We start from the raw sequence: 25,293 nt of genomic DNA, 5'->3' as shown, positions 1-25,293 counted from the left end.
AATCTTCCAGAAATGACTACTGGGTCTTGGGGAATAACTCATTTCAAATTTGATTTTGGATTTAGTCCTGGTAATTTGCACAGATTTGATTATCCTCTGTCACAATTAGGATAATAGATCTTAACAAGAAATAAATCACATATTACATCCAGAAAAAGAGCATGAGAACCAAACTACTTATACTCACTGCTGCAGTAGGTGCTGAGTGCATATTATGTGTGTTTTATGATCCGTTTACACTGGTGACCCCTGATTCCACAAAACACATCCAACATCCATGTGTGCAGTCAGGAGGGCAAGCGTTGTATGAATGTGCAGACAGTTCCCTGCTAAATGTCTCAAACCTTTCAGGCAATTTTCCAACTGAACAGAATAAGGAGCCATAGTAATAGAAATACCATATAGTCATGTTTTCATAGACTATAGGAACAGTCCAGTTGAACAGTCCTGTTACAATAGGAGGTACAGTCCCAGTACAGTAGATCAGTCCTGTTACAATAGGGGCTACAGTCTCAGTACAGTAGAACAGTCCTGTTACAATAGGAGCTACAGTCCCAGTACAGTAGAACAGTCCTGTTACAATAGGAGCTACAGTCCCAGTGTGGTAGAACAGTCCTGTTACAATAGGAGGTACAGTCCCAGTACAGTAGAACAGTCCTGTTACAATAGGAGCTACAGTCCCAGTGCAGTAGAACAGTCCTGTTACAATAGGAGCTACAGTCCCAGTGCAGTAGAACAGTCCTGTTACAGTAGGAGCTACAGTCTCAGTACAGTAGAACAGTCCTGTTACAATAGGGGTTACAGTCCCAGTACAGTAGAACAGTCCTGTTACAATAGGGGATTCAGTCCCAGTGCAGTAGAACAGTCCTGTTACAATAGGGGCTACAGTCCCAGTACAGTAGATCAGTCCTGTTACAATAGGAGCTACAGTCCCAGTGCAGTAGAACAGTCCTGTTACAATAGGAGCTACAGTCTCAGTACAGTAGAACAGTCCTGTTACAATAGGGGTTACAGTCCCAGTACAGTAGATCAGTCCTGTTACAGTAGGAGCTACAGTCTCAGTACAGTAGAACAGTCCTGTTACAATAGGGGTTACAGTCCCAGTACAGTAGAACAGTCCTGTTACAATAGGAGTTACAGTCCCAGTGCAGTAGAACAGTCCTGTTACAATAGGGGCTACAGTCCCAGTACAGTAGATCAGTCCTGTTACAATAGGAGCTACAGTCCCAGTGCAGTAGAACAGTCCTGTTACAATAGGGGCTACAGTCCCAGTACAGTAGATCAGTCCTGTTACAATAGGAGCTACAGTTCCAGTACAGTAGAACAGTCCTGTTATAGTAGGAGCTCCAGTCCCAGTGCAGTAGATCAGTCCTGTTACAATAGGAGTTACAGTCCCAGTACAGTAGATCAGTCCTGTTACAATAGGAGCTACAGTCCCAGTGCAGTAGAACAGTCCTGTTACAATAGGAGCTACAGTCCCAGTACAGTAGAACAGTCCTGTTACAATAGGAGCTACAGTTCCAGTACAGTAGAACAGTCCTGTTATAGTAGGAGCTCCAGTCCCAGTGCAGTAGATCAGTCCTGTTACAATAGGAGTTACAGTCCCAGTACAGTAGAAGAGTCCTGTTACAATAGGAGCTACAGTCCCAGTGCAGTAGAACAGTCCTGTTACAATAGGAGCTACAGTCCCAGTACAGTAGAACAGTCCTGTTACAATAGGAGCTACAGTCCCAATGCAGTAGATCAGTCCTGTAAAAATGGGAGGGACAGTCACTGTGCATTAGAACAGACCTGCTACAACACTGTAAAATTTCCCACTTTAAAACTGAGATAAGGAAGCACTTTTTACACAAAGGGGTATGTAAGGAACAAGTTGCCCAGTCACGTTGTTAAGATACCAGCTTTTCTGTTGATGGCTAAAGAAGTTCTGTTTCTTCAGGTGCAGGTTTAGGTGTACAGCTCAAGGTCTCTGCCATCATCCACATGGCTTGCATACAGGGATTAACTCAAGGCACATACAGTAGCAGCTACAGTATCTACAGGCCTCAGATAGTTGCTAAGCACAGGTAATGGGCACGTTCATCTGAGGTGCTGACCAGTAGTAAGGACCTGATACTAATGTCTCATCTGAAGGATAGCAGCTCCTACAGCACAGTGTTACTGGTCACCATCATGTATCACTGAGGTGGGTTTCCCACCCAGGTCCTGACCAGGCTCGGCCTCGATTATCTCCTGAGAACCAACCAGATCAGGGAACCTTCCTGTATCTCCTCAGAATGCTTTCAAACACAGCACTAGAGTACTCCAAAGGAGTGGTTCACTAAAATAAGCATGAGTGCAAAAACACTGATGTGTTAAACTAAGCCGATTCGTCAATGATACCTCTTACTGCGACACTCAGTCATCCCAGCAGGTGGTAGATGAAGGGCCACAGAGCACTCCCTCCTGAAACGTCCTGAACACTAACATGGATTATTCGACTTCCTTGGAGAAGTGAATATCTTTAGGGCACTCTGGAATGCAAATTCTACAGCTAAAACCCACTCAATAGCAGAAACCCTGAGGAGGTGTATTAAAGTCTGCCCACGTCAAGGAGCATCTGCAAAGTCACTCTCAGCATGCTGAATATCTGGCCAGGTCTCCTACTGGGGAGCATCGCTGCCCAGACTGTACTGTGTGTACTGTATATAACCCGACTAGCACGTGTGGCGAGAGGACCGCGCGCGGACTGCTGCTCCTCGGTCTCAGGTTCCAGGAAGACATCGCAGCGGTATTCTCGGTGTCTCTGCGCTATTCACCGCAAAGATTACACAGATGGGAATTAGCTCAAATGGTAGAGCGCTCGCTTAGCATGCGAGAGGTAGCGGGATCGATGCCCGCATTCTCCAGTCTGTTTCGGGCGGAGCGGTGGCTCTGTGGCCAAGGATCTGCGCCTGTGGCTGGAAGGTTGCAGGTTCAAATCCCGCAGACGGCAGAGGAATCCTACTCTGTTGGGCCCCTGAGCAAGGCCCTTAACTCCAACTGCTCCAGGGGCGCTGTATAAATGGCTGACCCTGCGCTCTGACCCCAGGCTCTCTCCCTATCTGTGTGTCTCATGGAGAGCAAGCTGGGGTATGCAAAAAGATCATTCCTAATCCAAGAAATTGTAAAGGGTTAATAAAGCAATGTTATATATATATATTATATAAACCAATACTCCTTCAGCGACGGCGCCGATCCAGCGACCTGCCCGAGTCGGGTTGTGAAGTGAACTGTCTTTGACGAGCCCGGACGGCGCACTCGGGGGGAGAACGCCCCGTTCTGGAAATTTCCCACAGCAAGAGAGCGGAGTTGAATTCAACCTCTGTGCAACTCTGTTCCATCAGCCCCTGCCGATAGTGGAATAGTTCACTCCCTAACGTGGACGTATTACGACTGGCTGACGTCTGTGCGCGAGCGGTTGTAGGGGAGTGGAAGAAGCTGGAATATTGATGTTGTTAAAGCCGATACCCTGGCTTCCTCCATGACACAACTGGATGTGATCCCCAGCGAGGGGCAGACAGCTGTAAGGCTGAGAGACCGCGAGGGGAGCAGGCCTGCTCTGCACGTTTAAATTAGGGGTCTCGGTCCCGGCAGCTGGCTCGCCGCCTCCACCCGGGGGTCCACCCGGGAAGGAGGGCGGATCGCTCCCTCTGTGTATTCACATCCCTGCTCCACCGCGCGGGGCGGGTGCCTGTCCGCCTTCCTCCCTTCCCCCCTTACCATGTGCTCTGAGAGGTGCCCTCGGGCGCAGACCGAGAACAGGGGGCAGGAGGACACAGTGCAGTCCAGCGCGGCTCTGAAGACAACGGAGAGCAGAACAGACCGCCGGCAACACTGCTCTGACATACAGACGTTTCCAAGGACTTTTATAATCCAGAAGCTGTCCAGGTTTCACCAGAAATGTCACGTTCAGGACAAGGACACAACCGCTGTTACACACAGAGTGTAGAAGGACAGACAGGTAGAAGAATATATTTCAGGATGTGTACCCTGCTGTCCAGGACTGTCACTCTCTCTTTCAGCCAGTTAAACCAGAGCTGCTCGCTACTGGAGTCCAGCAACAGGTGTGCTGCCTGCCTGCTTTTATCTGCCTGCTTTTATCTGCCCGCTTTCTTCACAGAAAGAAACCTTGTCTGAATGAACTCTACACCTGGAAGGATGGGAGAGAGAGGCGCCCAGACTGCACTCGTGTGCTTCCTCAGCCAGCTCAACCAGCCAATGGCTGGTGGGGACTCTCTGGTGTCTGGCGGGGGGTCAAGGGGCTGCCTCGGACCCGAAGTCCTGCAGATCACATCCGCTGCACGCCAGTGAGTACAGTAGATCTGGTGTGCAGAAGAGTCACATGGGCGCCTGCAGGACTCTACCTGCTCGGGCTGATGGGTGCATTAGGGATGCCTCTAATCCCCGAGTCACAGCAGAAATCCACCTTCATGGAAAAAGGGATGAATGCAAATGAGGAAGTGAATGCAGAGCCAGGCCAGGGAGCAGACAAAATCGCATCCAACATCTTTGTTGTCTCAAAATCCACGTTTCCCTCTTAGAGGTTACGTAACATGGGAGGAAATCACGACGCAAAGGGTTGTGGGAGTGTGGAAGAAGCTGTCATGTTGTTGAGACAGATACCCTGGTTTCTTCAGGAGTGGACTGGTCCACCACGATTCACCTGAGGGACATGTTGGATTCCAACACAATGCTTGATGTTGTCCGTACCCAGGAGCCCCATCCTGACCCTTTCAATCGTCTGATGGCAAGCCAGCCTCTTTGGGGGAGGTGGGGCTCCCTCCATCTCTGAAATCATCCCGAACTCTCACGCCCCCCTGCAGCTGACACACACCTGACAGCGGGGCCTGTGCTGTTCTCCTCACTCTCCTTCTCATTGCAAACAAAACATTAAGCGATATAGTAGACATCATCGTAGACATCATTAAGCAATGCCGTTAAAACTAGTAAGGCCTCATTGTGTACAGGTGTGGTCATCGTGTTCTAGAAAAAATATAGTTGCTCTGGAATCAGTCCAGAGAAAAGCAGCAAAACACTCTCCTGGATTTCAGGGACTGTCCTACACTAACAGGCTGAAGGAACTGAGTCTCTTTAGTCTTCAACAGAGATGACTGTGAGGAGACTGATACAAGTATTAAGGGACTGTCCTACACTGACATGCTGAAGGAACTGAGTCTCTTTAGTCTTGAACAGAGAAGACTGTGAGGAACCTGATACAAGTATTAAGGGACTGTCCTACACTGACAGGCTGAAGGAACAGAGTCTCTTTAGTCTTGAACAGAGAAGACTGTGAGGAACCTGATACAAGTATTAAGGGACTGTCCTACACTGACAGGCTGAAGGAACAGAGTCTCTTCAGTCTTGAACAGAGAAGACTGTGAGGAACCTGATACAGGTATTCAGAGTCCACAGCGAAACTCGAATCAGAGGATACAAGATGATGCAAGTGGAAACTACAGGGAAGTCATTTAAAACAGAGCAGGAGGTGCTGAAGCTCTAGTGTTCTTATTAGTTCTCATTAGTAAGAGACACCGCAGGATGTTCCACTGGTAGAAAATGACAGAACATGGATCTGACAAGGATGCAAACATCCTCTTTAACAACCGAGTGAGGAAAAAGACACCATTAATGTTTAAAAGCTGTCTGCCTGCCCTGCTCCCTGAGCTGCCTGAGAGATAGCGGGCTGGGCTGCACAGAATAACAATGCTTAACCACAGCCTGGCGAGGACTTACAAAGATGTCACGGAGAGCCGCGATTCCTGGCTAACGAGCCTTCCTCGCCAGCAGGGAGGGAGAGGAGGGCCGGAGAGGGGCAGAGGAAAAGGGAGAGCGACCGAGGTCAGTCGCTAGGCGGGAGGGAAAGAGGGACTGAACCAAAGAGCAAAATGGAGGCAAAGGAGCAAGACGAAGCAGCAGCTGGAGTGTGTTTAGGGGCTCTCTGCGCTGAGGCCGTGCCGCTCGACACCAGAAGGTGAAAGCCTGGCTGTTCTGATGAGACAGGCTCTCCAGGAGTGTGCCTTCAGGAAAATACAAACAGGTCTGAAGCAAAGCAAAGACTGCTTCCTGCTTCATCTTTACCTCTTCACTCAGCACTGAACGTTTCTATTACTGTCTTCACAACAAGACAGAGCGAGGGGGCGAGAGAGAGGAGTGAGGACACAGGAAGTGCTCTGTGTCAGATAGGTGAGAGAGAGAGAGTTTTGACCTGGAAGTGAAGGCACTGAGAGAGAAGGCACTCAGGGCTTTCCATGCAATAGGAAGGAGGCTCTTCAACATCAACCCACCAACAAGAATCTGCCTCCAAATATTTGAAAGTGTAATCCAACCCATTGCCCTATACGGCAGTGAAGTGTGGGGTCCCCTCACTGACCAGGAGTACACTCAATGGGACAAACACCCCACAGAAACTCTGCACATGGAGATCTGTAGAAACAGCCTCCGTGTGCAGAGAAAAACACCTAACAATGGGTGCAGGGCCAAATTAGGCCAGTACCCACTATTGATAAACATACAGTACAGAAAAGAGTATTAAAGTATTGGCTACACCTAAAAAAACACCAAACTTCCTACCACCACAAAGCCCTGCTGAGCCAAGAGCTGAGCCCAAAACAGAGCCCCCTGAGCCAGCTGGTCCTGAGGCTCACCGACCTGAGCCACACCGATACTAACCAGCCTCAGGACAGCACTGCTAGAGTACCACAACCCAGACTCCACCACATCACAGCACAGATCAAACAGCAATATCTCACACACTGGGACACACACACACAAACACAACATAAACTGGAATGCTACAGAACCCTAAACAGACAATACACACTAGCGGAATATTTGACTAAGATAAGAAACAGCAAAAAGAAACAGACCCTGACGAAGTACAGGCTCAGTGACCACAGCCTGGCCATAGAAACAGGGTGACACAGGCAGACCTGGCTGCCCAGAGAGGACAGGCTGTGCTCCCACTGCCAGCGGGGAGAAATAGAGACAGAGGTGCACTTCCTACTGCACTGTGACAGATAGTCTGGGTCCCAGAGTTCCCATACCTGACAGAATCACAATGGGTCCCAATCCTACTGGGAGAGGGAGGAGGGAACTCAGTGGAACTGGCAGCCCAGTATGTGATCTCCTGTCACAGCCTGAGGAACAGTGAGTCTGTCCCCCAATAATGCTCCTTCTGTCTACAGTATATGTCAATATTTTATAAAATGTCTTTGTTGTAAATGTCTGTAAAATTAAATCTACAGACATATTACTTTTATTTTTTGCTTTGTTTCATGTGAATTTCATTATTTTCATTTGCTTTGGCAACACTGATTGTACCAATCGGTCAAACACTGATTTCACCCATGCAGGTGTGCAGAGATAATTAGTCACTCCCACCCCTCCATATGGAAACAGAAAGAAAGCACCTGCAATTTCAGAAAATAAATGAATGAATAAAGGGAATAAAAAGCACTTCCTTTGGCCTGCTAACACTGCCAGTTTTCACTCCTGGTGTCCTTGTGAAACAGGTCTCGCTTTGTGACTCTCTCCCACTGGGACTGTAGTTACTATTGTAACAGACTGTTCTACTGTACTGGGACTGTAGCTCCTATTGTAACAGGACTGTTCTAATGTAGTGAGACTGTAGCTCCTATTGTAACAGGACTGATCTACTGTACTGGGACTGTAGCTCCTATTGTAACAGGACTGATCTACTGTACTGGGACTGTAGCTCCTATTGTAACAGGACTGATCTACTGCACTGGGACTGTAGCTCCTATTGTAACAGGACTGATCTACTGTACTGGGACTGTAGCCCCTATTGTAACAGGACTGATCTACTGTACTGGGACTGTAGCTCCTATTGTAACAGGACTGTTCTACTGCACTGGGACTGTAGCTCCTATTGTAACAGGACTGATCTACTGTACTGGGACTGTAGCTCCAATTGTAACAGGACTGATCTTCTGTACTGGGACTGTAGCTCCTATTGTAACAGGACTGATCTACTGCACTGGGACTGTAGCTCCTATTGTAACAGGACTGCTCTACTGTACTGGGACTGTAGCTCCTATTGTAACAGGACTGATCTACTGCACTGGGACTGTAGCTCCTATTGTAACAGGACTGATCTACTGTACTGGGACTGTAGCTCCTATTGTAACAGGACTGTTCTACTGTACTGGGACTGTAGCCCCTATTGTAACAGACTGTTCTACTGTACTGGGACTGTAGCCCCTATTGTAACAGGACTGTTCTACTGTACTGGGACTGTAGCTCCTATTGTAACAGGACTGATCTACTGTACTGGGACTGTAGCTCCTATTGTAACAGGACTGTTCTACTGTACTGGGACTGTAGCTCCTATTGTAACAGGACTGATCTACTGTACTGGGACTGTAGCCCCTATTGTAACAGGACTGTTCTACTGCACTGGGACTGTAGCCCCTATTGTAACAGACTGTTCTACTGTACTGGGACTGTAGCTCCTATTGTAACAGGACTGATCTACTGTACTGGGACTGTAGCCCCTATTGTAACAGGACTGTTCTACTGCACTGGGACTGTAGCTCCTATTGTAACAGGACTGATCTACTGTACTGGGACTGTAGCTCCTATTGTAACAGGACTGTTCTTCTGCACTGGGACTGTAAACTGTAACTCCTAATGTAACAGGAGTATTCTACTATATTGTGACTGTGATCTCACTGCCCCTAGTAAACATTTTGTTTGCTTTGAGATTCGGTATATATAGCTTTTAACTCCAATTATATAGAATAAATTTTTCGCATCCAGTAGCAGTTTTGAATTCTGAGCACGCTCATCAATAATGTCATTGTGCATTGTGAAAATATCCTTAACATCATAAAGCCATTGGTGATCAAAACCCTAAAGCTACAAAGGCCAAGCTGTGTGGAGCTACTGTGAGGGCCTGACTGACAGGAGCTCATATCAGACAACAGCTGCACTTCGCCTTGTTATGTTTCACAAACGTTCAGACAGAATAAACAACAAATGCACATCTCTGCGGATCCATATGTTGGCCACTGTTCATTCCATCTGGTGAACTTTCACACCGCTCCATGCTTCCCAGAGATAAAGCTTTTAAGAGTCTGCAGAGGGGAATGCTAACACGCTCACGGCTGTCGTTTGACAGAAGATCGACTCAGCCCGAGTGCGCTCAGTCAAGCCTCCTGCCTGGGCTCGTGCTGTGAATGCCTTGCCCACTGTCACAGAGTGTCACGCCCTCTGCCGCCAGAGGGCGCTCCTATTCTGTCCTGTCCCTAGTTTCCCGCTTTGCTGTCCTTCCAGTCTCTCTCTTTCCCTGGGCTATATATTTCCGGGTCACTCATTCCACTTTGCTCAGCATTGAGGTTCGGATGTCCTGAAACCCGCCCACCACCAGGTCGCCCCATGTCCGCTACCTGAGGGCATAGGTTTCTCTACAGTATTTTTCTGAACAGCTGAGCCTGGGCTAACCCCAGTCACGCCGCTACGCATAGGGTCTTTTCACTCTCCTGCCTCTCCACGGTTCGTCCTTTCCGACATCAGCGACACAGAGGCCCTCCCCCCCCCCCGCCGCCCACACCTGCCTGCCTTGTCAAGTATCCCAGAATGCACTGCGGCGAATGCAGAGTGACGGGGTCAGTCTTAACCCGGGGCGGGGCTTGACACATGAAGAAAGATCAGAGCGGGAGCCTGGCTGACGTGTCCTTCTGCTGAGCGGGTGGACTGCTGGGATTGAAGTGAGCCGATATGTTGGAGACCCCGTGTTTCGTACAGCTGTGAAAGCCCGCGACGCCAGCCCAGATCTCTCCGCGGTCCACACAGGGGCAGGGAGCTCAGGGCAGTGCCGCAGCCCCAGACCTGGCAGTGAGCGCCGGGGGCATTGGCACTTCAAACATCAGGAGACAGGAGCAACAGCAACAGCGACCAGCAGCCAGGCTGCTGCATCGCTCCATCGGGGTGGGAGATCCCTAACTCTGTCATTGGAGGAGGAGGGACGAAGGAAGACAAACCGCTGGCCTTCTCCTTCCCCTGGCCCACAGGGAGGAAGCTCTCTGTACTGCAGGCCAAAGGTGCTGTGTGCAAGGCGGCTCGTTAGGGCACCAATTAAACACAGCGGAGAGCTCTTTCAATTTCTCCTGGAGTTTCGCAGGCTGAGTTCCAAGCCCTCTCTCACTAGGAAAGCTTCACGGAGGTCACTGGTCAGATACCGCAGATAAACAGAAGTCTGTCTCCGTGCGGTGAATTCCTCCACACTGTCAGCTGGAGTCTCTGGAAGCACACGGGTGCCTTCACTTCAGCTTCACTGCTCATGCTCTCGTTTCTAGATCCGGCTTGGTTTCCTCACTGGTTCCCCAGCTGCAGGCATGGGCCCTACAATACCTGCCCGTGCATTTACGGCGAATTCCTCAGACTTACTCAAACTATTTCATCCTCTGACTTTCTGCCATTAGACGTTTCTGATTTTTTTTTTAACAAAATCACAAGATTGGTCCACATGGACCACTATACCCGGAAGGTTGCAGGTTCCAGTCCAGGCTGTAGAGTCTACTTTGATGTTGTGAGGATGCAAATGATGTTGGGCAATGTCCTGTTCCAAAAAAGGAAAACTCTGCTTGGTGCATAGTGATACTGTAGGTCTCAATCAGGTTAAGTTTGGTGCTTTAAGTGTGATATAATTGCATAACCATGAATTCAAAACATACAGGATGTACAAGTGAAAAAACAGCAAACAAATAAAAATTAAAATGAAGAAAGCACAATCCTTACACACTGTGCACTTATACATTTTGCAATTTTTCCACAAGGTCATGTGGGACAGAATCAGAAGCCAGGAGAAATAAACAATTTAACCAAATTGCAGAAAAGTCAGAATCTCCTTGTCATTTCATTGATTTTGCAGAGCTGCAATGGCCAATGGAGAAGTCTCCTCCCACCGGCTCATCTTCTTCTTGAAGCACCCTGATCACCAGGGGGTCTTCAGCTGGCATTAAGGGCAAGACAGGCCCACCAGTCTTTTCAAGTGACACCCAGTCTGAGTCCCTGATAGGCTCTGCTGTTGAGCACCGATCTGTGTGATGCACTGGAGCTCTGAATCACTCACAAGAGCGCTGATCCAAGCAGGAACTCAGTTGCACAATTACCACCACACAAAGTCCCGGAGGACAACAAGAGACTCTGACAGCCTGTCTGCCACTTGCCTCCACAGGCAGGCTTAGCGCAGCGATGTCAAGCAGAGCAGCAATTGCTCCTGATTTACTGACAGCAATTAACAAATTTATTCATTTTTATTCATTAACTAGTTTAGCTTGTGGAGCATATTTTGCACAAGAGCATAACTTGAAAATTGTGCTGCACACTCCTGTTCATTTTGTTTGAAATCGGAAAAGCTGAGGTCAGGCCCCACTCTCACCCCCAGAGATCCAACGGCATTCCAGGGGCTTGTTCTCGTTCCAGCTCAGTTTAATAAATACTAGGGTTCACAGGAGCAGTTCAACCGCTTTTCCCAGTTTTTAGACTGCTTTTGATTTAAACAAACCCATTACTTCTGCTGTTGGGTGTCCCTGGTGTATTTCAGAGCATGCTAGATTCCTGACCACTGCTGTTTAGAAACTATAATTACTCTTTACAGTAAATCTTCTCATACTGCAAGTTGTTAAATCACTCTGCACATCATGCTCTCCCGCTGGAGCACTGCAGAGTGAGCTAGCAGTGACTGCCAGCCAGCCACACCCCTTCTCTGCTGCTGTCTGTGCTGGTTGCCGTGGCAACGTGATCTGACAGGAAACCTGAACCACCTGTGAGCAATGTGCAGCCAGTGCTTCAGGATATTTCAGACCTGCCCGACTCGGCTCTCTGTAATAGAGTTTGACCTAAGCTTTGCTTCCTTGCTCTGTTCCCTTCTGCTTTGTTTCATTTCTTCCTGGATACTCAATCCTAGCTGTAGCCCTGACTGTTTCTCTGGAGGTGCCCCCTTGTGATTTGGACCTGTGCATTCCCTCTGTTATGAACTGTGCCTGTTTGTCTTGATAACTATTCTGGAATTCCCTTTGTGCTTCCACTATGACTCAGCTTTGAGCCATGCTTCCGTCTATCCACAGTCCTGGACTGCGTCTGTCTGCATGTAAATTCATCCTGTTACCACAATGTGCTCCTTGCAGTTTTCCTTTTGTCTTTCTTGTCCAACACATGGGCTCAGCTTATACCTCACAGCTGCTGTTTAGATCCACCTTGATCAGTGGAAATGAGCAAAGCTCCTCGATATGTTCACTGGAAGTCTTCTGATGCACCAAGCACTTCAGTGATTATAGTGAACCAGCTTAATTATTAACTAGATGATTAACGAGCTGTTGCAGTAAAATTCTGTAGCAGCCTGTATTGAAAGGGCTGTGAGTTGAGCTGGCATTCCTGTTACTGTATATTAGAGGATGTGACCAGATGTGGCCACCACTAGTTGTAACAGATATTGCTTCTAGAGAAAAAACACCAGATGCAGTACATTCCTGAATGTAAGGGACTGTCCTACACTGACAGGCTGAAGGAGCTGAGTCTCTTTAGTCTTAAAGAACACTACAAGGAGACCTGATACAAGTTATAAAAATCCTCAAAGACACTGAGAAAACTAACCCAGTGATTTTCTCCAAAATGAACAGTGGAACACAAACCAGAGGACACAAGGGAAAGCTATGAGGAAGCACACTTAAACCACTATTAGGAGGCACCTCTATACCCAAAGGGTGGTGGGAGTGTGGAACAAGCTGCCCAGCCTTCTTTTTGAAGCCAATAGTCTTGGTGTCTTTCAAGAAACAGCTGGATGAGATCCTGGGATCAGTTAACTACTAATGGCCAAACAGGTTTGATGTGCTGAATGGCTCCTTTTGTGTGCCACCATTATATTACTTACACGGTCCACATAATTTGGACTTGAAACCTGAAACACACCTGATGTCTGTAAGTTCTTTCAGAGGGGACCGAGCTGCCCCAAACCCCTCAATAATGATCCCACCATCTTCTCTCCCAGAGCAACTTGTCATGCGTGGGGAAGAGCACAGCACAGAGGCTTTGCAGCACAGATCTGCCACTGAGTCTGCAGAGAGACAGGTCTGTGCTGCTGCTTCAGCGGGTCGGCAGTGTTAAAGGATGGTGGAAGAGCTTGTTATCTCTGCATGCCGTCGTGTTTAACGTCCTTCAGAGTGAACGCAGAGCTGCGGGTGTTCGGCAAGCTGCAGCAGGGGTGAGTGCTCATGCCTTTGAGAGTCACGCAGTTCAGTGGGGTGTTCCTGCAGCTCTTTCTTCACAGCAAACATGCTCTGTGGAGTTACCCCAGGCTGTGGAATTACCCCACAGTGTCAGAGTGGGGACTGGGGCGGGTGGCAGTGAGCCCTGTGGAATTACCCCAGGCTGTGGAATTGCCCCACAGTGTCAGAGTGGGGACGGGCAGGTGGCAGTGAGCCCTGTGGAATTACCCCAGACTGTGGAATTGCCCCACAGTGTCAGAGTGGGGACTGGGGCAGGTGGCAGTGAGCCCTGTGGAATTACCCCAGACTGTGGAATTGCCCCACAGTGTCAGAGTGGGGACTGAGGCGGGTGGCAGTGAGCTCTGTGAAATTACCCCAGACTGTGGAATTGCCCCACAGTGTCAGAGTGAGGACGGGCAGGTGGCAGTGAGCCCTGTGGAATTACCCCAGACTGTGGAATTGCCCCACAGTGTCAGAGTGGGGACTGGGGCAGGTGGCAGTGAGCCCTGTGGAATTACCCCAGACTGTGGAATTGCCCCACAGTGTCAGAGTGGGGACTGAGGCGGGTGGCAGTGAGCTCTGTGAAATTACCCCAGACTGTGGAATTGCCCCACAGTGTCAGAGTGGGGACTGAGGCGGGTGGCAGTGAGCTCTGTGAAATTACCCCAGACTGTGGAATTGCCCCACAGTGTCAGAGTGGGGACTGGGGCGGGTGGCAGTGAGCCCTGTGGAATTAATCCGGGCTGATGAATGACCCCGCTGATGAATTACTACAAGAGCTGGCCGTGTAGGTGTGAACATCTCTTACCCTGCCCTGCGGGGGGCATCTGTCCTCAGGATGGTGCGTGGGGGCTGGTGTCTCTCCACAAGCCGGACGGTGTAGCGGCCGCTCTGCTGGGGGTGCAGGAAGACGGCCAGCTCCAGGGCGCAGGGCGCCCCCCCCCTCCACAGCCAGGGGCTCAGAGCCCAGGGCCCCCACTGGCCCGAGCCATTCAGCAGCAGGAACTGACCTGCAGGGAGGAGACAGAGAGAGAGCTGGGGCTCACAGGAGGGAGGAAGGAGCCCCAGGGCAGGGCCATGGGAGAGAAGTTCAGCATGAAGGATGGGACAGCAGTCCACTGCAGGGCTCGCACGTTTCACACACACGTGCACATTGGCACACACGCACAGACACACGCAAGCACACGAGTACAGGCATGAACAAAGGGACACCTGAGGCACCAGTTAACCCAGTCTGCATGACAGAGGAGGAAGGAAACTGCGGCACGCAGGGAAAACCCATCTGATCATAACAGAACACGCAAACCCCACATAAAAGGATCCCCAAGCAAGAGGCGGCAGCACTAATGACCACCCAATGGGAGGAACGGGACAGAGAGGTCACTACTAGCAGAAAAGGAAATTTGATGAAAAGCAACACATTTAGCAATATGGTTTTACTTCTAAGTGCTTTTCAAGAACCTTAAAGTGCTAGAAAACTAAAAGCACTAAAATACTTAGAAAGACCTATCTTCCACACCGTCTTTAGTTTTTCTTGGGACAGCTCAATGATCTTTTTCGTTGGTCTCTCAGTAGGTCCAGACACAAGAGGACAGTAATCAATCAACCAATCACTCACTCAGTTAATCAATTTCCTGGCTATAGTGCCATGTGCAGTTTATCACAGAGCCCATGACAGGGTCATCCAGCAGCTGATAAAACAGCAACACCAACCCCCCCCAAAGAAACCTCTGGAGTCAAAGGCCTGAGGGCTGCCCAGGGCCACACCGCTCGAATCTGTGATGATGAGATTATGCATTAGGGCTTCTTATTGACACCTTCAACACCGGAGCAGCTGGTCTAGACCACATAGCCTTATATCACTACTGCTATTGCCACTGCTATCATTATCACCACTACTATCGCTATTACTATCTGTATCACTACATCTATGGCTATCACTATCGCTAATACTATCACTATCACACCTACTATTAAGATCACCACTTCTATCACTATCATACCAATTATCCCTGTCACTACAGCTATTACTATCACAGCTACTATTATTATCACTATTACTATCACCACTACTTTCATTATCACAACTACTATTGCTATCACAACCACTATTACTATTACTTGCTCTATCATTATTACTATGAGTCACCACTGCTAAAAGTACCGTATCTCTACTACTGTCACTATCACTACTATTACTATTGCTATTACTACCACTGTCACCACTACTTTCAGTTTCATTGCTACTATTATATTACTAGCGTTTTATTACTACTGCTGTATTTCCATTACCATCGCTATTCCTACTGGCATTACCGCGGTGATTCCTATTCCAGTGCCTTGCTGCAGGACTGAGCTGGAAGGGTGTACTGACGACCATGTGCACACAGATAATTACTCGGCAATGAAAGCTGGCCAGCCTGAGCAGCTGTGCCTATCTGGAGAGCTGCAGCCAGAGACAGGAGAGACACCCGAGTCAGATGATCAAAGATGAAGAAGATGAAGAGAGGGCACGGGCATGCTTTCCACCGACTCAAAGGAAGGTCTGTGTGATTTTAAAACGCAAACTCAAAAGAAACACGTGTTTGCAAAAAAAAAATCAAAGAAGGCAAAGTGTAGCCTTACTGAGACAAAAGGGAAGCACTTTTCCCAAGAACAAACGACATGTTGCACTTTGAGATCTGCAGCATTTATCTCACAACTTCATTTTACTCCTAATGGCAGACGCACTGCGGACAAGGTAGCAGTCCCCTCCAGGCCAGCAGAGGACAGACTGCGATCAGCTGGTCGGTACTGAACACGATGTCTCTAATGCACTTCCTCTATAGCCCTGCTGTGCTGCAATGTCTGTCTGCTCAAGGAATTACTGAAGCTGCTTGCACTTGAACAAACATTCCCACCAAGCCACTGACAAAGTTTGAAAATACGCCCTGCAGACAAGCTGGCCCTCCAGGGTCTCTTTTTTAAAGCTTTGCTCTGTAGTGAGCCCCCTTCAGACCTGCCTTAAGCTTGTTGAAGCTGTCCCTTGCCCACACAGCTCTGGTCGTATACTGTACTGTGTTATCGTAATTGTTGTCAATGTGACTGTCCTGTCTACTGAAGAAATCTTGCTCTACATCTAATTCCAGTGGTTTCATCCCCCTTCTTGTGGATGGGCTCTACATCAGCGATTCTCCAGCTCCTTGTATGACCCCTGTTTTGAGCGACGTCTGAATAACAACTTTTGTTTTCTTTTAGTAGGATTGATAGAACACTACCAAGCCATTATTTAATATATCAGTCATTGCTCTGTCATCTAAAAGATCCCCATCTTTATCTCTGAGATACTTCTTTACTGTGCTCTTTCTGTTGTAATACAGACAGAAACCTATACTCTTTATTTGAGCTACCACTTCAAAATTCCTCTCCTGTGCTTGCGGTCATACTCCTGTTCTTTTTGAATCATTTTATAAAGCACTTTCTTTTTCCTTCCATTTCTTTCCTAATTGATTTATTAAACCAGTGGGCCAGTACTCTCTAGCTTTTGATTTACTCTCTCCTGGGATGAATCTCTTTTGTGCTTCAAGCAGAATCTGTAGAATCTTTTGCCATCCAAAATAAATGTGTTCTCCACTGCTTCCCAACCTAACCTGTTCCATTCTGCTGCTCTTAAGCTCTGTCCGGTTCCTTTTCGGAATCTGTTTTCCCTGAAGTTGTAAACGTTTAGTTTGGACTTCCACCCAGTCTGAAAGATTTACTTCAAAGCCACACCAAAGATCAGTTTGCGATGGACAGCTCTGCTCAGTGCCTCTGTCCATCGCAAACTGAGAGCGTATCATTTGTCCGGTCTGCACGCAGCCAGACGGATTGCTGTCCATTGTCTGAATCATATTGCTAAAACTGAAGCATGATAAATCATACAGTATACATCCGCTAACCAGAAGAGAGGCCTTTAAACAGGGAGGAGCTCTGTTGTCAGGTATCAGGAAGAGAAGAGAAGATCACTTTATTGGCCATATACAATTTCTTGTATTAGGAATTCGTCTTTTCGCATACCCCAGCTTGCTCTCCATGAGACACAGACAGGGAGAGAAGCTGGGGGTCAGAGTGCAGTGTCAGCCATTTATATGGTGCCCCTGGAGCAGTTAGAGTGAAGGGCCTTGCTCAGGGGCCCAACGGAGTAGGATTCCTCCGCCATCTGCGGGATTTGAACCAACAACCTTCCAGCCACAGGCACAGATCCTTGACCACAGAGCCACTGCACCGCAGTATGGTGATACAATGAGTGTCAGCTGGTTCCACTTAGACAGTGGCTCACAGTGCCTGTCTGTAGAACGATCTGTGATTAGATCTTTTCCAGGCCACCAAGTGAGTTTAATGCAGTAGCTATAATGGCTCACAGTTAGAACCTTTTCTGTCATTGTAAGAAGGATTAAACTTAGAGATGACTTTTGATACCTATAAAATAAATGTCAATTTGGGGAAAATAAATAAAGTGCTTTTCACCCTAATTCTAAGAATCATCTTGACTTTTTTTATCAAACACGTCCAAAAACAAGCCCAATTTTTCCCGATTCCTTAACCTCAGGACTGTTTAGGGTGACTGAAGGTTTCAATGCGATGAAGATTTATTGCTAAGGTAAACTTTGCTAGATATTTCTTGGATGTATAGCGAATATGTGCAAAGCGGAAACACAGCTTTTTCACAAAGCCTTGGCAGTTGCACTTCTGGTTTTCTGGCAGTGGGCTGGCAATCCGTATTAAAGTATGAAACCAAAGAGGGAACCTGGCTGCAGACTGACAGAGGGAGATTTACTCCGCTGAGTGCCAGACTTTCCCAACAGAAAATGCTGGGAAAGCGAGAACAATTCACGGCTCTTTCTGAACTCTCGCCTGGAAGCAGAGCCCTTGAATACTAATCACATTCAAGACGCAAGAACAATGATACCGTACAGCCTGTCAATTTCCGAAAGCCCCTTCGACCAGTGAAAGGATCCCCCTGCCACAGAGGTGTGACAGGATTGTGACACAGGGGCGCGGGGTGAAATCGGGGTGGCTGAATGAGCTCCCCCTGGTCTTGATGTGTGCAGTCAAAGCGCTTATTCAGACATGACGTGAGACAGGGCTCACAGGTGGAGGGGAAGCACAAAGACCACTGGGAGAGAGATATAGGCCGGTGGAAAGTTAGGGGCTCGTGATGTCTGAAAAGCCGCTGTCCTCACGTGACAGTTCGGCAAACACAGGAGTGTGGTCATGCTGCCCCGAAGGGCGTCAAGGCATGCTGGAGTGCTCCCTGCTGCGCGCGCTGATCTCTGAGAGAACAATGGCGTCTGCCTGCTCAGCTCTGCGGAGAGCCTGCCTTGAATGCATCTATTTGTCCACGAACTTATTTTAAACCTAATCTGGACGGTGCTGTGACTTCTGCCACACCTACCAAGTGAAACCAGCGTTCCTGTGTAGTTCTGAGCTAAAACATCGCCTGTAATTTTAGAAAAGAGCAGATCATTATGAACGAACCCTGCAATTTGATATTCTTTTTGATTCCTTTTATAGTCCGCGTCCACCCCCAGCACCAGACACCGCAGTTAACTGATGACATCGGTTTGATAGAGTGAACCTGGCATCGCCGGTGAGAATCTCAATACTAGTCATTTACCCAGGATTACAATTCACAAACATGGAGTAGTGCCACATACTGTAAATACACACACAGCACAATCCTCTTTACAGTAACACACACACAGCACAATAATATCTACAGTAACACACACACACAGCACAATCCTCCCTACAGTAACACACACACAGCACAATAATATCTACAGTAACACACACACAGCACAATCCTCCCTACAGTAACACACACAAAGCACAATCCTCCCTACAGTAACACACACACACAGCACAATAATATCTACAGTAACACACACACACAGCACAATCCTCCCTACGGTAACACACACAGCACAATCCTCTCTACCGTAACACACACACAGCACAATCCTCTCTACCGTAACACACACAGCACAATCCTCCCTACAGTAACACACACACACACACAGACACACACACACACACACACACAGTCCAGCCCTGCTGCAGTACCTCTCATTCAGTCTCAATGTGCCTCTTTACAGCTCTGAAAGAAAAGCTCTGCTCTCTGTGACACTACGGATTCTGGGATGAATGTGAAACAGGAGATATATAAAGCATCCTTCAGAAAGAATTTCACTTCAATCCCTCTTCACACTAATTGTCCAAATACCAAATTACAATGTAAATTACCAGCTCCAGAGCTGTGTTTGTGCTTTGTTTCTTTCTAATCTTCAGAGTGAGAAAAGCCAAGCCCTGCTCGACACACACCTCTGTAACATCTGCTGGCTCGATGCGCCCAACTGATTGACAGAGATAACGAGTGGGCTGATCATGTGATGTACCTATGTCTTCCGAAAACCTTCACCGTGTCCTGTTGAGATGGAATGCATTGTTATTAATTGCACTGCAGCCTTTTGTGTCTCCAGGCTTTCCTGGAAGAGTGGCCGAAGCGTCCTGCCCTCCAGTTCCGGCAGGGTACCAGGGCTTGTAGAAATTGGCTGCATTATTCAAGTGGACGGGCAAGGTGTGCTTACACTTGACCTGAGAGGGTTAGACCCGGACGCGATCCTTACTGGTCCCGTCCTGCAGCACAGGGGATTGAGCAGCTGTTAATCCTTCCCAGGACCCACTGTTCATCGGACCCTGGCCAGAGTGAAGGGTCGCCTTTCGATCTCTGAAAGGTGGGTCATCAGTCATCTACTGCAGCTGTTTCCCACAGAGCCCTTTATAGAATCATCCATACAATACACTACAGCAGCAGCAGGCCATGTGGGCACAGAGGAGAGGAAAACACAAGACCGCCCCCCAAAGAAACCTCTACCCCCCTCCAGGCGAGGGTTTGAGGTGCATTAGTCGTAACAGATCACGGACAATCTCTACAAAGTCGAAGCTTGGGATCCTGCTGTCCTTGGTCTGTCGCCAGGGTGGGAATGTGTGAGCCGCTGGGGTCCTGGGGTTCAGGGGATCAGGGCTGAGCCCGAGCTGCAGAGATGCCCTTCAGAATCACTGCATCGCTGCAGCACCTCAGCTGCGGGATCCTGGAAAATCCAGGTGTTGTTTGTTGGCTATTTCTGGGCAATTACTGCCTCTGCCCGCTTCCCAGCTCCCCCCTGCGTGGTTCCCGAGCCACTTCCCGACTGCCCCTCGGACGAGCTCGACTCCCCGGGTCGGGGCTTGGCCGAGCGGGCAGGGGCAGGAATTGCACAGAAATACCGCTGGCAGGGCACAGGCCCACTCCAGGCCCCGATACTGCGGCCACAAGCGAAAAAGGCTGGCCAGGACCTCTGACCCCTGACCTCTGGGGTCAGGAGGGCCGATAAGCAGCAGCCCCCCTAACTACTGACTTCCCACACCTCCCTGTCCTGTTGCCCTGCTCTTGCCAACTGTGAGGAGGTGAAGGAGTAGCACCTACAACATTTCTACCAGACTCTCACCATTTAGTGCACAGTGGGAGAGAGAAAGCATTGCTTCCATTTCTAAGATTTACTGGACCCCTAAGTTTGAAGCTAGACAGCCGTTTCTGGCATCGCTGTGCACTTGATTGCAATCCCTAATTTACAGCGTTGTGTGTGAGGGCCATGGCTCTGTATTCATCCTCCCTCTCACAGCCGTCCAGAGTTTCTCAGAGCCGCCCACTCACCGCTTTTAAAGACTCGTTCAATCCGACGGAGCCATTTGTATTCAGACCCGGGCATCTGGTTCCAGGTGAGTGCACGAGCCAGACATCCAGCTATCGGCCTGAGACTCGGCCTGCCCGGACAGCGGAGCTCGAAGTCTCAGGGGTTTTGTGCGTCTCAGCAGCCTACGGCAGCAAAGCTGCCCTCCTCACAATCTGCTTCTTTCTGCATCTTCTCAAAGCTGCCTTGTCAGCCACTCTCTGGCTGCAATGCAATTCCTAAGCCCCCAACAAATCCTGCCGGAATCTGTCCCGGCTCAGGCCGAGAAAACCGGATTAGAGTTGGAGCGTGAGCTCTCGAGCTCTCTCTGCTCCAGGCCAGAGCGGGCTCCCGGCTCAGAAAGCGCTGATTCACCCCGAGCCGCGCGCCGCGTCGGTTAAAAGTTTGATGATAAAGTAACCTCCAGCCGCCGAACTGCTGAATGAGCAGCTCTACTTTCTCTAACAGCTCTCCCCCTTGTCCCCCTGCCAGTGTGTCTGCGCAACAGGAGTGCTCAGGGGTCTTTGAGTAGTTATCGTCTCCTGAACCCTTCCCATCCCTCGCCCCCAGGGCACCGTGGGGCCTTGCTCCAGCCGCTGACAGGATGCGACAGGGCCTGCCTCTCCCACGTCGCGAGTCCGGTGCTCAGCGGAGCAGCGGCCCTCTCCGTTCCCTGGGCACGCCTGAAGGAGAGGCGGTAAATAATACTTGTGTCCACATTCTGGCGCTGTCGCTTCATAAGGACACACGGCAAGTCACAAAGGAGAGGAGGCTGCTCGTTCCATCGAGCCTGTCTGGTAGGTAGCGGGTGATTGGTCACAGTCTCTACACAGAGGGTAGCGGGAGTGGGGAACTCGGCAGTCATGTGGGGGGAAACTGAATCAGTGGGATCCCGAGTGAGAAAGGGACAGACACGCAGCAGCTGACATGGGCTGAATCTCACTTGTAAGCTCTCTTATGCTCTTATACTCTTGTGTGTCACTCAGACTATGCGCCCCACTATCTGCTGACCTGGAACCTTCTGACATGACGTCTTGAACTGCGACTCTTTTGCTGAATTGGACTGAATGAATGTTAAAGTGCAGAATGGCAGAATGGGAGAGACCCAGCAAGCTAGCCCAGTGCCTGCTGTCAGGGCTAGTATCAGTCAGCATATTGCACTCAGTTTTGAAATGCAGCTGCTTCACAATCTCCAGACAGCACTACAGTACATACAGAGATCAGAGCTCAAACTGCCGGGGACACAGATCTGTGAACAGCTGTTACAAATACTGTACACACAAACACACATACTGTATATACATAGACACATACAGTACAAACACACACACACACATACATGCCTGGTGTTGTACCACACAAACACGGCACAGAACACATATACTATAGTCCGGCTGAACAGCAATACTGGTTAGAGGCAGACGTACTGTCAGAGTCACACAACAGCTCTGTCTGCCCAAATTTGAGAATTTCAAAAACTGCATTTCAATCCTACCCACGCTGCCCCTCAAATGAACGCCTTTCTGGTGGAAGAATTATTCAGGACAGGGCTGTAGAGTTTCACACCCAGCTGGACTAGTGTTCCCACTGTGCCTTTGTACAGTACTGTACTGTATATACTCTATATAGTGTATGTATACCCGTGTGCACAGCGGGGCGTTTCCCTGGAGAGATGTGAGTGAAGAGCCCCACTCAAGGGAGCAACAGCAAAAGCCCATCTGGGATTTGAACCTGCAACCCTCCTGTCCGGAGTCCAGAGCTCGACGCTGGGCTATTCACCCAGAATTTCTAATATTCTGGCCAGTGAGCTCACGTAACCACTAGAGCACCGCATGTCTTGACAGGAGACTCCGGTTCCTGCATGACATCCGTGCGGCGTTCTTTCTATTAATCTGGAGTTCAGGTTCGTGACCGCGGCTGAGCAAACTGAGCTGGAGGTTAATGTGAAATAGCTGGTGCGGCACCTCCTGAAAGAAGCCCATTCATACAGCGCGGAATGTTTTCCCCTCACTTTTGTTAGTAAATGAATGGACCAATTAAGAAATTAATTAAGAAATTAATCGGGGCATGCTCTGCCGCTGTAGAGATCTGTGGAAAACTCATCAGGGCCCACAAAGATTATTATGCTCCCTGCCCTGCAGGACTCCTCTCATTCTGTGCCAGGCCAGCAGGGCCACTCGCGCAAGGGCGTGACAACCGAGCGCGGGCGCGAGGCATTCAGAGCCACGGACCGTGCCTGATGAGAGCCAAACACAAGAATATCAACCGCCGCGCCTCACAGGGAATGACACCCCTCAAACGGAGATGCCATTTTCTTAGTAACAGACACAACCCCTCAATCTTCTCCCGCGCTAAGAGCTCCTGATACTGGATGCCCGCTCTCCTTACCTGCTCACGGAGCTCCTGTAGATGAACGTCCCACAGAGGCTCGTTAGTTGCTTTTGCTGTGGGGATCAGGGACGCGCGGAGCTGGAGTATTCCAGAGACGGGCCCCCCCCCCCGCAAACCATGCTGTTTGAAGCTGAAATGAGCTTTGATTTCAACCGGCGGCGTTTCGTTATGGACTTTTCCAAAGCGACTGTACACGAGCAGCTTTGATTTTCAAAGGCCGGCCTTTCTTTACTGGCCCATTGATTTGGCGCACTACAGGATCTCAGCTTCTGCAGGCAGTTCATGCTTACCAGCCCTCTTAAACCCTCTACTAGATTTCTTCCTGTTCTAAGAGGTTCTAAATGTGCTGCTCAATGTTTGCAGTACGTCTGGGTGATTTCAAGACTAGAGCTGGTGTTCTGCTGGGGATTGTCACAGCAAGCTGTGTACAGTAAGTGTGGCCCTTGTACCTTTCACTTCTTGTCCAGGGGGATGTTTCCAAGCTAGAAGCTTTGGACCTGGGCATTTCTGACCACACAGCTGCTCTCCGACCCTCACAGGCACTACGAGTGAACAGGCTGAGGCTGGTGAGTCCAGCTGGTCTGGTGAGGGAGGTCATGAAATCTCCCCCCAGTGCAGCTCAGAGAGTTTGTCTGCAGGGCTCTGTTGCTCCTGACACACGTCACGCCAGCCCAGCCCTTCTGAAACCTCTCCTCTCTCATTCTTTCCCACACGGGACACAGGAGAACAGTGCATGAGGAAAAAGACGGGGTTGAGTATTCATCAGCAGATCCACAGAGACGCCCTGGAGGCAGACAGCGCCTCTGTTTGTTCCAGGCTTTTTGAGAGGGATCTCAGTGATCCTGCAGCCCTCTGCTTCTTTGTGATACTGTATGTGAACTAGAGAAGGGCTCTGCTCTTCTCCTTTTACTGACTTGTGCATCCCGATTGCACAACTCTTTCACAATAAAACCCATAGTATGACGTAAGAAGTTGCTAAAGTGAGACCTGCTGTTTGTGTGACTGAGCTGGTAACTAAAGTGAGACCTGCTGTCTGTGTGACTGAGCTGGTAACTAAAGTGAGACCTGCTGTCTGTGTGTGAGCTGGTAACTAAAGTGAAACCTGCTGTCTGTGTGACTGAGCTGGTAACTAAAGTGAGACCTGCTGTCTGTATGACTGAGCTGGTAACTAAAGTGAGACCTGTTGTCTGTGTGTGAGCTGGTAACTAAAGTGAGACCTGCTGTCTGTGTATGAGCTGGTAACTAAAGTAAGACCTGCTGTCTGTGTGTGAGCTGGTAACTAAAGTGAGACCTGCTGTCTGTGTGTGAGCTGGTAACTAAAGTGAGACCTGCTGTCTGTGTGACTGAGCTGGTAACTAAAGTGAGACCTGCTGTCTGTGTGACTGAGCTGGTAACTAAAGTGAGACCTGCTGTCTGTGTGACTGAGCTGGTAACTAAAGTGAGACCTGCTGTCTGTGTCCTGCACTTGATGCCAGCTCTTTGTTCGTTTGTTACTGAGCTCATCAATGAGTGCCTGAAATCTCCTCTGGTTCCTGAGGGTTAAAGGATTGCACAACTACTGATCCTGGAACAGGTGGAGCAGCTCAATTACTGCGCAGATACATTGTAATTAATAAATAATATGACCCTTTCCAGTTGGTGGTCAGATAGACATAGCACTGAAAGGCTTCTAGTTAAGGTATTTAATTTACTGTATTGATGGTCTCTGATTCTGAGTATCCTTCTTTCTTAGAAGTGATGGACACAGCGTGTGACACCAGGAAGGTGCAGTTTGCACACACACTGTCCACTTCCTTTAGAAGTGATGAACACAGTGGTGGGACACCAGGAAGGTGCAGTTTGCACACACATTGCCCACTTCCTTTAGAAGTGATGGACACAGTGGTGGGACACCGGGAAGGTGCAGTTTGCACACACATTGCCCA

At 49.1% G+C, this 25,293-nt stretch overlaps 1 protein-coding gene across 2 annotated transcripts in view; it reads right to left on the bottom strand.

Moving 5' to 3' along the window:
* alk (ALK receptor tyrosine kinase) overlaps positions 1-25,293 on the bottom strand; it is a 254,508-nt gene that overhangs the window by 70,109 nt on the left and 159,106 nt on the right. For both annotated transcript variants that reach the window (XM_069199140.1, XM_069199141.1), the window contains exon 4: positions 14,056-14,257. In XM_069199140.1, the coding sequence (XP_069055241.1) occupies positions 14,056-14,257 (202 nt within the window). The remainder of the gene's footprint in view (positions 1-14,055; positions 14,258-25,293) is intronic.

This window comes from Lepisosteus oculatus, chromosome 2, assembly GCF_040954835.1.
Source record: "Lepisosteus oculatus isolate fLepOcu1 chromosome 2, fLepOcu1.hap2, whole genome shotgun sequence".
Taxonomy (NCBI): Eukaryota; Metazoa; Chordata; class Actinopteri; order Semionotiformes; family Lepisosteidae; genus Lepisosteus; species Lepisosteus oculatus.
The sequence above is the reverse complement of the archived record's forward strand: the minus strand, read 5'-3'. Positions and strand labels throughout refer to the sequence as shown.